The 15,921-nt window shown below is 33.3% G+C and overlaps 3 protein-coding genes and 1 long non-coding RNA gene across 6 annotated transcripts; 3 read left to right on the top strand and 1 right to left on the bottom strand.

Moving 5' to 3' along the window:
* Positions 1–1,789: 1,789 nt before the first annotated feature.
* LOC123201291 (zinc finger protein ZAT11-like) lies at positions 1,790–2,360 on the top strand. Its single transcript, XM_044616726.1, has one exon. The coding sequence runs from the start codon at positions 1,790–1,792 to the stop codon at positions 2,270–2,272; it is 483 nt and encodes a 160-aa protein (XP_044472661.1). The 3' UTR covers positions 2,273–2,360.
* A 1,248-nt stretch (positions 2,361–3,608) lies between these two features.
* LOC123202359 lies at positions 3,609–5,246 on the top strand. Its single transcript, XR_006498945.1, has 2 exons — positions 3,609–4,002; positions 4,108–5,246. It is a non-coding gene; the product is annotated as an uncharacterized LOC123202359 (long non-coding RNA).
* A 982-nt stretch (positions 5,247–6,228) lies between these two features.
* Positions 6,229–10,870, top strand: LOC123202358. 3 transcript variants are annotated; one of them, XM_044618246.1, is made up of 7 exons: positions 6,230–6,391; positions 6,496–6,569; positions 6,675–6,877; positions 8,611–9,864; positions 9,946–10,014; positions 10,094–10,292; positions 10,440–10,870. In XM_044618246.1, the coding sequence occupies exons 3-7, from the start codon at positions 6,875–6,877 to the stop codon at positions 10,505–10,507; spliced, it is 1,593 nt and encodes a 530-aa protein (XP_044474181.1). In that variant the 5' UTR covers positions 6,230–6,391; positions 6,496–6,569; positions 6,675–6,874; the 3' UTR covers positions 10,508–10,870. The 3 variants fall into 3 exon arrangements, with proteins under 3 accessions (XP_044474183.1, XP_044474181.1, XP_044474180.1); XM_044618248.1 differs by lacking the exon at positions 6,496–6,569 and having other exon boundaries at positions 6,229–6,391; positions 9,949–10,014; XM_044618245.1 differs by lacking the exon at positions 6,496–6,569.
* Positions 10,871–11,746: 876 nt separating this feature from the next.
* On the bottom strand, positions 11,747–14,059 carry LOC123201799 (WAT1-related protein At2g37460-like). The gene is made up of 7 exons (XM_044617351.1): positions 13,811–14,059; positions 13,611–13,673; positions 13,412–13,528; positions 12,784–13,021; positions 12,544–12,705; positions 12,233–12,384; positions 11,747–12,159 (listed from the first exon to the last, which is right to left on the bottom strand). Exons 1-7 carry the CDS (start codon positions 14,005–14,007, stop codon positions 11,952–11,954), a joined length of 1,137 nt encoding a protein of 378 aa, XP_044473286.1. The 5' UTR covers positions 14,008–14,059; the 3' UTR covers positions 11,747–11,951.
* Between the last annotated feature and the right edge of the window lie 1,862 nt (positions 14,060–15,921).

Genomic DNA, 15,921 nt, shown 5'->3' on the forward strand with positions numbered 1-15,921 from the left:
GTTCAGTTCGAATTCATGGTTCAGTTCAACTCAAATTCATGAATCAAAATTATGATTCAATTTGACTTAAATTCATAACTCGAATCTATGGTTTAGTTTTGTAGTTCTAGTTTATGATTCATTGATGAAATATCGTTATTTTACCCAAATAATATACAAAATTATCAATTCAAGCGGAATTAAGCTGCCAGTTTGAGTTTATTCGAACTACAAATTCAAACTAAGTCGACCCATAAATTTAAACTATTAATTCGAGTTATAATTAGGTTGAATTTGATTCGGTTTTAAAAACTAGTTAAATATTTAAACTCAAATTTAAATCAAATGAATTTAAGTCAATTAAATCAAATTAAGTCAATTTTTAAGATCAAATTAACTCCATTTAAATTCAATCCTATTAGTGATGAGATCGTTGGATAAACTCTTAGATGCGGGAAAAAAGAAGGGGGGTTATTTGAGACGAAGTAGGCGAAGAAGAGTCGTAAATCAAATTTTAAGTACATATTTTTGTAAACATAAAATCAAGTTGGCAAATTGTTTTTACTTTCTTGCTGCTTCAGCTTGCGGTTTCGAAGCAATACACGGTTTCTTCCATCATATTTCATTAATAATATATCAATTCTGGCGGCAGTAAAACCAGGTTTCTTTGATTTATGTATATAAGATAACTTACATAATTAAGCTTTCAGTCATAAGAAACTTCTAACATTCTTTCATATTTCAACAAAGTTCAAGTCCCATAGCTCGCCAATGGTGACTCGTTCATGTGGATTACTAGTACACCTAATTTATTTGGTCACGGCTGGCAATTGTGGTGAGCTTACATGTGCTAAATTAATCCCCTTAAAATAATGGCCAAATGACTATTTTATACTAAGGTTAGATGAAACGACAAGTTCTCAACTTTTTTTTTTTAATTTTTAAAAATCCCTTTAAAAATTCATTAATACCTTCAATATTTTTAAAATTTATTGTTTGCTTTTTAAACTTTAAAAAAGAGAAGATAGAAAAAAATAAGAGGAGAAGGAAAAAGAATAAGGGGGTTTTTGGTTCCTGATTTTTAAGATTACCTTAGTAATCTATTTTTTATTCTTTTGTTTGGTTTGTCAGTAATAAAATATTACAGTAATATGTATTATCAATGCTGACGTGACAGGTAATATAGATGGTAATCTGATTACCACTATCACCTTAGGTATTTAAAGATTACCAAGGTAATCTTAATTTTATTATAATTATATTATTATTTATTAATTTTTTGAGATAAAAATAAATTTATTTTTAATTAATATGATAAATAATATAAAAAATATTTAAAAATAATTATATTCAAGTAAAATAATTTATTAGAAATATTTTATTACCTTTAACCAAACACAATAATTATTTATATCTATCAAATTTTATCAAACATAGTAATTATTTATACCAAGTAATCTTCTAAGTAATCTATTTTCAAGATAATCTTTCCATTTTGATAATAAAATATCACCCAAACCAAACTTCCCCTAAGAGAAATCTACTTGTCAGGGAAAGCGCTTTGGCCAAAGAAGCAGTCAAACTTTTCTTTTACCTACCTACCCAGGAAGATGTATGTAGCACACAATGTTCTTTAAATCTGTCAAGAGGGCATTTTTGTCATTTAATTTACGTAAAAAAAAATTATTTCAAGGTCAAAATCATGGTCAGCACTGAAAGATTATAAATACCAGACCATATTGGAGTTTGTTGTAGCTATCAAATTTTTTAAATTTCCTCTACGTTCTTCAATTAATTTATTGCTTTTGCCATGAAGAGAGCAAGAGAAAATGGACAGATGATGGAGCAATTAGCCATGGCGAACGGCCTGATGTTGCTCTCTTACAGCGTTGAAACGAAGCAGATAATGGAAGTATATGAGTGCAAGACTTGCAATCGGCAGTTTCCATCGTTCCAAGCGCTTGGAGGCCACCGCACAAGCCACCACAAACGGCCAAGATTAATGGGAGGCAACAAGGTCGATGGTGAGAAGAAATTATTGAGTTTGGAACCGAAACTACACAAGTGCTCCATATGTGGACAAGAGTTTGCTGTGGGGCAAGCTTTGGGTGGTCACATGAGGCGCCACAAAGCCCCCACCATGGGTGAAAGTTTGAGTTCTGATAAGTTGCCGATGTCAGTGAGAGCGCATAGCCGGAGGATTTTTGGGTTGGACTTGAACTTGACTCCTTTAGAGAATGATTTGGAGTTCTTGTTTGGAAAGAAAGCGCCTAAGATTGATCTTTTTATTTGATCATATAGCTTAATTAATTTCAACCCACACTTGTATTCTTTTTCCTTTTTTTTTTTTTTTAAATTAGTCACATTTTTTATTCATTTAATTCATGTTCAAGATGTTCAGTTTTCAGTGTATTTTTTTTTAAATATTATATAATATATAGAATAGTGTTGCATATATAACGTATTATTATGTGATTAGATAGTTAAAAATTGAATACAAAATAACACATAATCACATGATAACATACGTTGTTTATGTATAAAAGTTGTATATATAATTTTATTCTGATATATATCCCTACTAACATGTTGTTGATTGAGAGCATTCATACTTCAAAAATTGAGTTATCCAATTCAATAATAAATCAATAGGATTATGCGTACGTAGTTTTGATACATAATTTAGATATGTAGATAATATATCATTATGTGCTGAAACGATTTTCAATGAAAGATAAAATAATATCTAATTAGATAATAATATATAAATTATATATTTAAATTATATATTAAAAATATATACACATAATATTATGCATAATAAATATATTTTCAGGTAAGTAGGGATAGATAATTGACCGATTGGCCATGCCCTGGCAAACTAGAAGCCCTGGCAAAATTTTAGACAACTCCTTAGATTTACATTTGAAATAAATTTAAGTGAATGACTTTTTAAGTTTTAACTTACGTGACATCAATTTATTAAATATAATAGTTGGGCATTTTTATAAATTTGTAAATTTATAATTCAATCATTAAAATTTATAATTCAATCCTTCGTTATCACATCTAGATTATTATCTTTCGTAGTCTTTCATAACTAGATCTGAATGATAGATGAAAATCTTTGATCGTCGATCAAAATGATGGTAGCTAGATAAAAAAACAAATTTTATGGGTAAAATTTAAATTTTTTAAACTTTAAGAATTAATTAAAATGTTAGTTTTTAAAATTTGAGAGATGAAAATGATATAAATCTTAAATTTTTAGGATTTATAAGTAAAATAATAATTTTACTCCTATCTCTATCTGAAAATTTAAATGATAGATAACTTTGAGGTGGGTGTTTAGCTTTTACATCTATCATGGGTATTATTGTGATTAAGCTAAAATTTGGGTGACAATAGTTCTTTTCCCATTTGAAAATTTATGTGAGAACTTTTTGTATAGACCATTTTGTCCCCCACAGCGTTGAAAAAAGTAGCTGAATTTAATGAGATATTCATCCCACATTTAATTACATTACTCAATGTCGGTTGCTTGAACCTTGCTTATTCTTTTCATAGATTAAAATAGACGTTTGAAGCGAAACAGACGTTTAAATCTTATATTCTTTTCGTTAACGGGGTTCGATATCCATTAGTATGACATTGCACCAGACAAGTTTCCGCTTTGTTTGTACACACTTGACTTCTGCAGAGAAAGAAGGTGATGAGGCCAGAAGAAACTTAGGCGTCACAGAAGTTTTAAAGGAAACAAGGTTTTCTCATTCATATAAAGATCTTCATCAATCACTTCCTCCAGAAAGCATACTGGAACACGAGTAAGATTTTTCCTTTCCTCTTTGATCCTGCAATATTGATCTTTTTAGTTTAAAATTTTGAGTGTTTCTTGTTTCTTACTCCCTGTGCATCATCACTGTCTGGCTTGGGGATCTAAATTATCGACTTGCTTCTGGTCGTGGTGACACGCATGATCTGCTGAAGAGAAATGACTGGCAGGCACTTTTAAAGAGAGATCAGGTGAGAGAATAATCTAATCAAGGTAGCTTTATGTTTGCCACCGAACACAAATAATATACAGTTGTGAAATTAATCCAGTTTTACTTTTTGATGTTGTTTTTGCAGTTAAAGATAGAGCAGACAGCTGGTGGGGTATTTGAAGGGTGGGAAGAAGGAAGGATATATTTTCCTCGAACTGACAAATACATGATGAATTCGGATTGTTATGTGGTTCAAACATCAAATTCTAAAGAAAAGCGACGACCACCTGCGTGGCGAGATTCCAAACCCTCTTGCATTTGCATTTGGATTCTTCAGTAGAACACATTCTTCAGTAGTTTCTTCAGTTTCAAGTTGCCTTTTTCTTTAATTCTTTAGATTTGTTTAAGTTTGCAATGTAATAGCTAATACTGCATTTGTAGGTGCGATCGGATATTGTGGAAAGGGAAAGGAGTTAAACAAATGTGTTATATAAGAGGAAGAGTCCAAATTCTCAGACCACAGACGAGTATTTTCCCTATTTTCTGTCCAACTCAACTTAGAAAACAAGCCTAAATTTCTCACCATTAATGCCCCGAGAAGCTGCCCGTCAAAAGTTTCAACAAATACTGCTTTGTCATCTTCCTGTGTGGCCAAAGTGCAAGCTGAAGAACTCCTGATATTTCCCAAGGCAAAAAGCTGCCTCAACAAGACATCAAGCTTCTGATGTCTCACTGCCCACATTGAAGTAGTCTGATAGCTACAGACTTGACACAGGCACCGATGAGCACCACCTGACACCTCAAGTGCCCCCTTTTGGGGCCGCGTGTTAAGTGGGTGATGTTGTTCAAATTGTATGTGTAAGTTATTTGCTCGAGGAATATTTCTTCCTGGTTTTCATTGCTTTTTGCAATGTGATGGATCGGATGAGAAATATGACTAGAACTGCATGTTGGTTTGGCGTGCGTGGTTGTTGCAGGCTTGATTTTGTGCGGGTGGAGGATGGGGATATGGTGTAAATATGTGAAGCAGAAGACATGGAGGAAATGGAAGGAATCTAACCAAGTGTTAATGGTTCTGGTTGAGAAAATGTTTCTTAGCTTTTTGCAGGGCAGTGTCATCTTTGTTTCAGTAGTTTATTTCATTGGTGGAAGAAAAACAGATAGATGTTAAGTTCAACTGTAAATTAGGATCAAAATAGACCACAGGGGTGATCAAGTATATCTCCCTAATGCTAACCCATAAGGAAGACTTCATAATGATGAGCTCATAAGCTGCTTTATCCATTCCTGTTTGTGAAGTCCAAGTTCACACGGCAAGGCTCTTCTTCTTGGTTCAACCCATTATTAGCAAACCTAATTGGGTACCTAAAAACTGGGTACACATAACATGACCATTAAACCATATAATGATATATTATATAGATATTCTGAAAATTAGATGTATATAATATTGTCTAGCTCGAAAAGAATTCGATAATATCTCTTAAACGTTTTGTTTAAAAAAAATCTCAATAGATTAACCAATTAGTTGTCAATCGTGTAGTTCATCTCAAACTTCATAAATATTGATTATAGATTTATGTATATGGTAATTATTTAAGACCTTGCTTTTGTTAAATTGTTGCGTTTATGTTATTAGAATTGGATTTGAGCTAAGTTGATCTTAAGTTTGGCACAACTTGAGGGGAATTGAATTCGAATTTACACTTGAGCTTGTCAACCTTTGGCTTGATGTGTATTGGTCAAAATGGCGTTATTCTAGTTAATTCAAATCAAATTTTTCTAAGTTCGTAAGTTTGGCAAATCAAACACACCTCAAACTTTAGATCAAATTCGAACTCAAATTCGATAATATTAAACTATTAGACTCGAACTCAAATTTGTCTGAGTCATACTTATTTTGGGTTTGTTAGAGTCGAACTCAAGCAAACTCTGTTCAGATCCAGCCTCTAGGATGGCCCATAGCATCATCCTTATTAAACTAGTATTTTTAGGATTTTAAGTTGGCTAAGAATTGTATTTGAGGTTGCATGTCTTTCATTTAACAGTTGATACTTTCTGGGTCTAAACTGGTACTTTTTAAAAGACTGGGACGGACACAACCCAATGGTTTTGGACGCAAAGTTAAATCTGTCCGATTGACGCCACAAAAAATTTCCACTTCACTCAACGGATAAGAACAAATAAAAACTTTCCACGTGTACGTTCGAGATCATGCCTCACGCGCTGGTATCGTGCAGCGCACCTTCTCATTACATTATCTCTTCGCAAACAAAAAGCTTAATCCGATAAAACATCATTTTCAGCTTCTTAGATCTCGTCCGCGGTCCCCGTCCGTACAGTCTCCGGCGTTGTTCCAGTCTATCACCACCGTGTATTTCTGTGGTTTACGATTACAGATCGTATGGCAATCACTCTTCCAATCTTAGGTGCTTATACTGAGTATTTCTCCTCCATCTTCTTTTCTCTATGTACATGTTCAAGCTTTTAGGGCTTGATATATATTCTCTGCTTGGTTTCCGAGAAAATGAAGGAAAATAAAGGAAACTTTTTTTCGCTATGTTGAAGAATGCTAATCTAAACCAAGTGTTCTGGTTGCATAAGAAAGTGAGAGATTTGTTTTAGTGCAGTTCTGTTTTCAGTTACCAAATAGTGTATTTTTTATTTCGATTAGTTAACCGTTTTAATTGATTAGATCATTGCGTGTGGCAGATAAATAGCTACAGAGTGACGAGCTTAAATTTTCGCTGCCGGTTGTAAATTTGCAATCTTTATTTGGAAGTTGTAGAGCAGTTGATGCTGAACAGTTAAGCTCTTGATGACACAATATACATTTTGATGTACCTGAATCGAACAGTTGCAAGAAGTGCAGAAACTAAACTTGTGTGATTAATCGAAAGGAAAGAAACGAAATGGTATGTTTCATCTGTGAGTTCATTTTTGCAATGTGGGTTGTTTTATTAAAGTTTGTGGACTTATTTTTTACTATTTAGTAGATTGCATTCCCCCTTTTTATGGCTTGCATAGTGTTGTGGACTGACCAGCCATACTTGTTTCCTTAATCCTAAGTCATGATCTGATGATTTGATACTTGTTTCCTTACTATTTAGTAGATTGCATTCCCCCTTTTTGTTGGCTTCTGCAACCGACATCATGCATTTTGGAGTGTGACACAGAACAAATGTGGATGGGGGTTGTGATATCATTCATAAAGGCACAAATTATTGATATCGTTTAACTGACGAAGGGATAAACAAGAACAATGTTTAAGAGTGCACAGTTTCTCACAAGAGTACTCTAAATTTTGTTTATTGATCAATGGATTATTTTGAATTACAAGAATTCATAAATTTTTATAGGTTTATTTTTCTGAACTAAATTAGGAAAACTGATTAACTTAGTACACTAATTTAACTAGAAATAGGAATATTAATTTATTCCAATTCTAGGAAACTTAGACTTAAGGTAAATAACTTTAATTATATTAAATAGAGTTTTCCTAAACAAAAAAGAAAAATCCTAAAATCTCTTTGTTTCTTAAATTAAAATGGGATTCTTTATAGGCTTACTAATTAGAACTCCTGGACTCTAAGAAACTAACTTTAAATAAACTCAAATACATTAGGAAAGTTAAATTAAATTAAACTCTCTAGGAAACTTGACTCCACACAACTTTCCACATAAGCAAGCCATATCACCATGCCTTGTCACCTTGCCATGTTACTAAGCACACTGCTATGTCACTTGCCACATTATCCATGGCTGCGATGTCATTGTCCACTCTTCCTCCTTCTTGTCTTTCTTCTCTTCATTCGCCTTTTCCACCCAACTTCTTCTTACCTTGGATCTTTCTTTGACCTCTTTTCTCACCATGTCTTAACCATGCTTTTCCTCCACATTTTGAAAACCATGGTCCCCCATCAGAGTGCATTTCAAGAAGTTTAGTCTTACTGTATTGTCCCGTATCTTCTAATTTTTCATTTGACCTAGCATCGCTGTGTTATATAAGTTTATAGTGTTCTGAAAGTAGTTCAAATTGTAGATTAATGTGGAGAAATGAGAATAACAACATGAGACCCTTTTTTTCCAACCTTAAGGAAATAGCTCAGCATATCATTCTCAATTGAAAATATGGATGTTGAATCTAGCATTGATGATTTGTCTTCCATGTAGCGGACATGTGATTCACAATCTTTATCAATGAAGGATATGCATATACTATTGATGATTAACACCAAAGTAACTTGATGTATGAATACGGTTGTAAATTATACAGATATAACAATTATTTGAGTTTTTGGTTATTTAATATTAATTCACCAGGTTACTGGTTTTGCCCTATGGTTGGCAACAGAAATTATGCGGGAGCTATGCAAGTGTGAGGAAGAATGAGAAAGGATTTGAATAAATATAGCCTAAATTACTTTTTTTTTTTTTTTTGTTTTCCTTGCTTCCTTTTGTCGTTAAGTAGTAGGACTAATACATTTGTATTGATTGGATAATGGTTGACCAATCTTTGATGTTATGTTTGTTATAGATCAGTTCACATGATGTTCTCAAAAATATAAATTGAATATTTTAATTATTTTCTTTGAGATTTGCATATGATAAGCCTCGTTAAAGTAATTATATGAGAAACTCTTTTCAGAATCAAGGATTTTGGATAGCCAAGGGTGCTGGGTGTTTAAATGATGGTGAGATGGCTTATGATAATTCTTCTAGAATTGATCCAAAGCGTTCTCATCAGTGGTTCATGGATGGTCCAGAAGCTGAGCTTTTCCCCAACAAGAAACAGGCAGTTGGAGTTCCAAGCAACAGTTTGTTTACAGGATTGTTAAACTCAAATGTTCCTACATGGAGCCACACTTCCAGTTTTCACTCAATCCCAGGCCATTATAGTGAACGCTTGTTTGATTCTCCAGCATCCAGGACTGTCAATTTTGATGACCAAAAATTCACATCAGTTAGTGAAGAAAAAATTGATTCTGGGAGAAAGGCTAGTGAAGATATATTTGGTAATGATTCTTCCTTTGGTTTATCTATCTCACAAACTCTGGAAGATCCTCAATCAGGTCCAAGTTATAGTGGGATCAGAAAAGTAAAGGTTAGCCAGGTTAAGGAATCTGAGAATATCATGGCTGTATCAATGGGAAATACATATGACACAGTGGATAACAATACCATGTCGGTGGCTCATGCATACAAGCCAGATGACAGTTCTATATCTATGGGTCTTGCTTATAACAAGGGGGTTGGTAGTATTATGTCTATGGGGGACACCTATGTCAGGGAAGATAACATTTTCATATCAATGGGACAGCCATACAACAAAGGCAATGATACCATGCCTATGGGCCAAACATATAGAGAGACCAATGATACCATACCAATAGATCATGCTTTCAGCAAGGGAGACAGCAATATTATTTCAATGGGTCAAACCTACAACAAGGTACATGAAAACTCCATATCAATGGGTCACCTTTATAACAAAGGTGATGAAAGTACCCTATCAATGGGTCATACCTATGCTAAGGAAGAGAACAATAGTTTATCAATTGGTCAGTCGTACAATAAAGGTGAGAGCACTATCATATCCTTTGGTGGATATGAGGATGATGATGTGAATCCCTCAGGAAAGCTTTTATCCAGTTATGAGATGTTGATGGGCCAATCTTCTGTCCATGGTTCAGAAGTATTGAATCAAAAAAATTTGGCTAAATCAAATACAGATACACTTGTATCTAGTGACCATATAGCTGAAAATAACTCAAGAAAGAAAGAGGACTCTAAAACATCTAAGAAAGTCCCTTCAAACAACTTCCCTTCAAATGTCAGAAGTTTGCTGTCGACTGGTATGCTGGATGGAGTTCCTGTAAAATATATTGCATGGTCTCGGGAGGTAAGTGTTAATCTTCCTTCATAAATCTAAATGTTGTGAATTTTTTTTTGCTGACATGTTTGCTCCTCATATGCATGGTAGAAGGAGCTTCGTGGAGTTATAAAAGGTTCAGGATATCAATGTAGCTGTCAGTCATGTAATTACTCTAAGGTGAGTTTATTCATTTATACCTTTGCTAGCATGGAGCGTTTAGAGCACAAATGGTGCCTGACTAACTGTTTTTATTTAGGTTATCAATGCTTATGAATTTGAGCGACATGCTGGTTGCAAAACGAAACACCCAAATAATCACATATACTTTGAGAATGGGAAGACTATATATGGCATTGTCCAAGAACTAAGGAGCACTCCACAGAATATGTTGTTTGAAGTTATTCAGACAATAACCGGTTCACCCATCAACCAGAAGTCATTCCGTCTCTGGAAAGGTTGTGCAATTTATCTAATAAAACTGTGTTGTGTTAGACATTTTGATTCTCCAACACTTAAGAAGGAAGCTTAATTACGTTTCAAATATATTTTTGTAGATACATATATTTTCTTACTTGAATTTGCTTTTCTTGCTCCTTTTTCAGAATCTTTCCTAGCTGCAACTCGTGAACTTCAGCGTATATATGGAAAAGATGAGGGTAAACAATTGTAATAAAGCAGTTTTGTCTAAATTGTAAGGTATGGTATCTTTGTTTTGTGCATAGGAGTTATCTTTTTGGCAACACCATTGTGTTTAATGGTGATTGCACCCCTTACTGACGGACTTTATTTTTTTAAATATAAATAATTTGAGGGTTACAGATCATGGTAAAAGTAGATAGACCATACACACTGGTCAGAATTTAATTAAGGATTAGGATGAATTTGAAAATGTGTCACTCTTCATCAGAAGAAAGTTCTTTTTGTAATTTTTAAGGCGCTTGGTCCTCTTTTTCCTTGATATTTTTAACGTATACAAATCGCATATTTGAATTTGATGGAGTATATAACTATTTGCGGAAACATTGCAACTCAATGGATGTGCTTGAGTTTCATCATTCTTTCCTAATCATGTGAGCAATAGTTGATGTAACCAATTTTTAGCTGGTACGGCTGAAGTCAACATCCCCAATGGTTTGAACTTTGAATTGTGTGATCAGTCTGTTTGGTATGGTTAAATTTGTGTTGTAAATCAATCCAACTCAACCCTCTCAAGCTTAATCAATTGGTGGTTACCTGACTAATCTTGTGCTTTGGAGAGATTTACTTAAGCATGAAAAATTTTTGTTCTTTTGTTTTATTGTTTACATGTTTACTTCATAGCAATGCAATTCAAGTTCATTGTGGTAAAAGACTACCTCCCTTAGATTGGTTTTTGTTTTATGGCCATCGTGTTATTAGTCCTAGAATATAATTACAAAGAAAACATGTTGGCTTCTGCATATGTAAACGTCTGCTCAAGTTAACAGAAATATTGTAGGAGCAATGAGTGGAATATGATTTAGATTACCTCCCATGTGTTCGAATTGCGTAATCCAATTTCTGAGCTAAACTCCACTGATATCTTGGGTAATGCATAAGAGTTTAAATAAAATCTTCTTCCTTTTGAGAGATGTAAGAGTTCAAAGAAAGCTGTTTTTCTTTTGGTTGGGTTAAAACTGGTTGATGGAGACTAAAAGTTATGGATGTTTACATGGACAAAGGAAATATTTGATTTCCCAAGTAGATTATACTGGAAGATATGATTTTTTAGTAAACCTCAACCTATGTGATAGTGAAGTGTAGATGACTTGATTGTATTTGCAAGTTTATGACAATGGCTTGTGCTCATCCTGTCCACTCAGATTAGGGCTTGACACACAATCAAACTCTTGAATGATTTGTCCTTTGTTTTGGTTGGATATAGATGTTAGATATTTAATTCACTTGCATTATAGTCAAACAAAATTTAATTTTGCATGAATTTCTACAAATCGTGATTGTTCACGATGCATGATCTGGCAACTGGATATTGACCAATATTGCTGAAATATAGATGTACCTGCCTGCAACTTGAACTTCTGATTGAGGGAAGTTATACTTTAGATGGTAGTAGGATATCTTTTGCCATGTAGTTGTTATTTCCTAGTTACAATTTCTTGATCACACATGTCAATTATGATGGCCTCATGATCAGAACTTTCCTCAATGTTACTATCTGCTGCTACTTGCTCTGCAGCTGATGGTATCTTCTCATCAATTGATGTTGATGAGGATGCGTAATCCTTGCTTTTTCCCCAGACTACAAGGTATAAACCTGCAACTACGATAATGGCACCAATAACCCTGTAAAATGTCAACACGGTTAGTTTCTTGCCTCTCTAAGTTTTTTATTGGAGTGGGCAGAGCTTTGTCTCACCTTCCTAGGTACATTTGCTCTGCCAAAACAATGGAGCTCACGATTGCCACAATAACCATGCATAGGGGACTAAAAGCAGACACAAAAACAGGTCCTCTGTCCTTCATTATTATTCCTTGAATGTAGTAAGCCAGTCCTGAGCAGACAATTCCCTGCAGGCATTCAAATGTTTTAAAACTTGACCGTGTTTTAGTTTAGGGTTTAAAGTCCAGTGACATCTTTAGGTTAATTTCTTGCTCTTTGTTAGTTATTTGAGATATGAATGACTAAGTATTGCAGAGCTCTTGTTTATCTTAGTGTAGTATTGTTACACTGTAGAGGACTGCCACTAATTTAGTGTCCCAGTGTATGGCCCAGATGCTAGATTTGCCCCTTTCCATTACTAGTGCCACTATGCTGCCCTCAACTGTGCCCAAGAAGCATATCCATGCTGTGAGAGAAAGCTCAGCTGGGTATGTTTTCAGTGTGATGGCCTATTGAAATCAAGCACAAATTTTCACGGTTTAGGAGATGTATCAGATAAAAACCCAGAATGTGTTTATTTTACTTGCCTGAAGAATCATGAAACAAGCCCAGCTGAAGCACCCAACTGTTATCAGTAAGGCGCCTTTTATTAAATTATGAATGGCTATCCCACCGCTTCCTTTATCCTGATTGGCAGCTTTTGTCCAGAATAAATCCAGAATTGGACCTTTCAACAAGGTCATCACCATTGCTCCTCCAACCGTTGCTGCAGTCCCGACTATCTTAGCTTGGCTGCGGATACTTTTAATATTTACCCTCTCGAGCCTGCAGGGAAAGGTAACATTAGTCTTAAAATCTTTGTAACTCTTGAAATTTATCGGTTGCTACAAGATTGGATTCGAATAAAGTTTGTTCAAGTTTGAAAATGAGTTCGGTTTGAATAAACCCGAAACTAGTTTACCTTAGGTGAACTCAAGCTTGAGCCTAAGAGTTAAATATTTAATATCTCAAGCTCAAACTTAAAAAATGTTCGGTTCATCACTTATTTGGCTACAACACCAACTTGGCTCGAATTCAAATTTGAGCTCAGCCCCTCTCAAGTGAACCGAACTTAAACAACTATAAGATGTGCTCAAGCTTAGGCAAACTCGAGCCTATCTCAGACTGAGTTCAGCTGCAGTTGCATATTTGGATAAGAATGCATAATTCTCTTACCTAACAACCCAAGCCAATAGGAAGGTAACAGCAGGAAGAATGTTGTACATAGCAGCTGCAAATGTTGCTGTTGTATACTTCATTCCAATGTAATACAAGTTTTGGTCTATAATTGGCCTATCAACACATATATTATTGTAAATAAAAATATTCCACGAGCTTAGAATTATAAAACAATTTATTTTATTTAGAAAATTACTCCAATAAGCCCAGCAGCAGTAACTTAGTAAAGATCGGCAGTGTCATCTTCGGCCTTATCTTCCTGTCAAAAGCAGAAAATAACACCCCTTTAAGTTAAGACAAAATCTTCTTACTTTATAAATTTTTTGTTTTATTTTTTTTGTCATAAATTTCCATAACAAGTAATTAAAACTCTTAAAGAGAAGAGAAAAAGAGAACTTGTCCAGAAAGGCAGCAAAAGGAGTCATGACAAGAGTGGCAACGGCATGGCGATAGACAACCAGCACATAATTGCTCATGCCTTGGTTCAACGCCGCCTTAGATAGAACGTCCATTCCGGCTAACCCGACCTGTAAAAATATGACACCGATGAATGGCCTTGCTCTGTTAAACAAATTGTGTAATTTGCTCTTCATCTTTGAAAATTTCTCCACTGGTTTATGATGAGCTAATGAGAAGGCTAATGGTAATGTGCTTCTACTAGCTATGTTGCCATTTATATTTATAAGGGGGAGCCTACGCAATTTTCAATTAGTAATATTACCTTCTTCTTTTTTTTGTCTTTTCAATTTCAGAGGCAGACTCCACTAATGTCGCCGCAACAATATTTTCTTTTTGTTGTCCAATTCCCACCCAAGGTATAGAGAATGACGCTTATGCCCATCAACATTTAAAAACCTAAACACGCACTCATCGTCAATTTCGATTAGAATTTTCTATTATGATTATAGGTAAAATCGTCATTTTATTAATAATATTAAAAAAATTAATTTTATCTTATTTTTCTTTTCAAATTTTAAAAACTAATAATTTTATTACAGTTCTAGTTTTGAAAAATAACTTTCCCTCTCTCTCAAAATCTTTAGAGTTTCTTTTTTTTCTCTTCGGTAACTATCTTTGATGAAGGCAACCATCTCCAACAGACGTTTCTTTGTCTCCATTGACAAAGATTTATCTACCAAAGATGGTTATTGAAGAGAAAAAAAAAATTCTAGGGATATGGGGGGGGGGGACTCACTTTTCAAAACTGAACAAGTTTATGTTGTGGTAAAATTATCAATTTTTAAAACTTGAGAAAAAAATGAAATAAAATTATGTTTTTCTAATATTACTAATAAAATAATAGTTTTACCTTTAATCCTAACAGAAAATTTTAATAAAAGTTAAGTGATAGCTGAGTATTTTAGTTTTTAAAAATTGAAGGGTATGATTGAGGATTTCACTAAACATTAGGTGGGAATAAATTTTTTGACCTTCTTTTTTCTGAGCTATCTGTGGATATCACATTCCAGTATTTTTTATTTTTTTTCCCTCGCTTTCATGCATATCGATTAAGCAATAAAGAGATACCCCAGCAAGTGCTTACTGAATATTTGGTAGAGAGTATCTTATTGAAACGTCTTCAAAGCTTTAAATTAGGCTTCCTTTTGTGTACCTAAATATTCCTTAAGAATCCCTTACAAAATTATGCATATTTAGTTTTGAACCCTCCATTGAGTATTCAGATTATATATCATTATATAATTGATTAATTTTGAATTACAGATAAAATAATACTTAATAACATAATAATACATTATTTGAATACTTAATTAAGTATTAAAAATTAAATACGTGTAATATTACTTTAAAAATACTAGTACATTTACTTAACTTTTCCTTATTAAATATTATATATAAATTAATATATTTAATATTATTAAATAATTTTAAATTAATAATTAAAAAAACTACTTATATTATTTAACCCTATTAATACACATTCAATCTCTACAAACAGGCTAATAAGAAAAGTTGATAAGCATTGTATTGTATTTTTATTGATGTGTAGTGGAGGGAAGCTTTAAACAAATGGGCAAATGCCACTCGCCCATCTTTTGATTGGTTAGGCATTATTGAATCCCTTAAACTTTTTTAACTTATTCAATTTCCCCACATTATATAAAGGTTTTCAATAATTAAAAGAGACCCACAATAGATATTAAATTCAATTTGGAATGTATCTAGTTTCAATTTTCATTCTAGTAATTCTAGATAGCAATAAAAGGATAATCTTCCTAGACTTTCTTTGAGGTTTTTGAAGTAATAAATTTTTTTTTTTTTTAAAGTTTTAGATCTTAAAATAAATATGACATCATATAATAAAGTATGTTCTAATAATTCATTAAGAAACGCTCGATTAAGAGAGCTTAAAAATTAATTTGACAATTTATTTAATTTATAAGTAATAAAAGATTTGGATAATCTTCTATTATTAATAGTGATGTGACAAATAATATAAAAAATAATCTGATCATCATCACTTTAAGTATTAAAAAATTATTAAAGTA

This window comes from Mangifera indica, chromosome 18 (assembly GCF_011075055.1).
Source record: "Mangifera indica cultivar Alphonso chromosome 18, CATAS_Mindica_2.1, whole genome shotgun sequence".
Classification (NCBI taxonomy): Eukaryota; Viridiplantae; Streptophyta; class Magnoliopsida; order Sapindales; family Anacardiaceae; genus Mangifera; species Mangifera indica.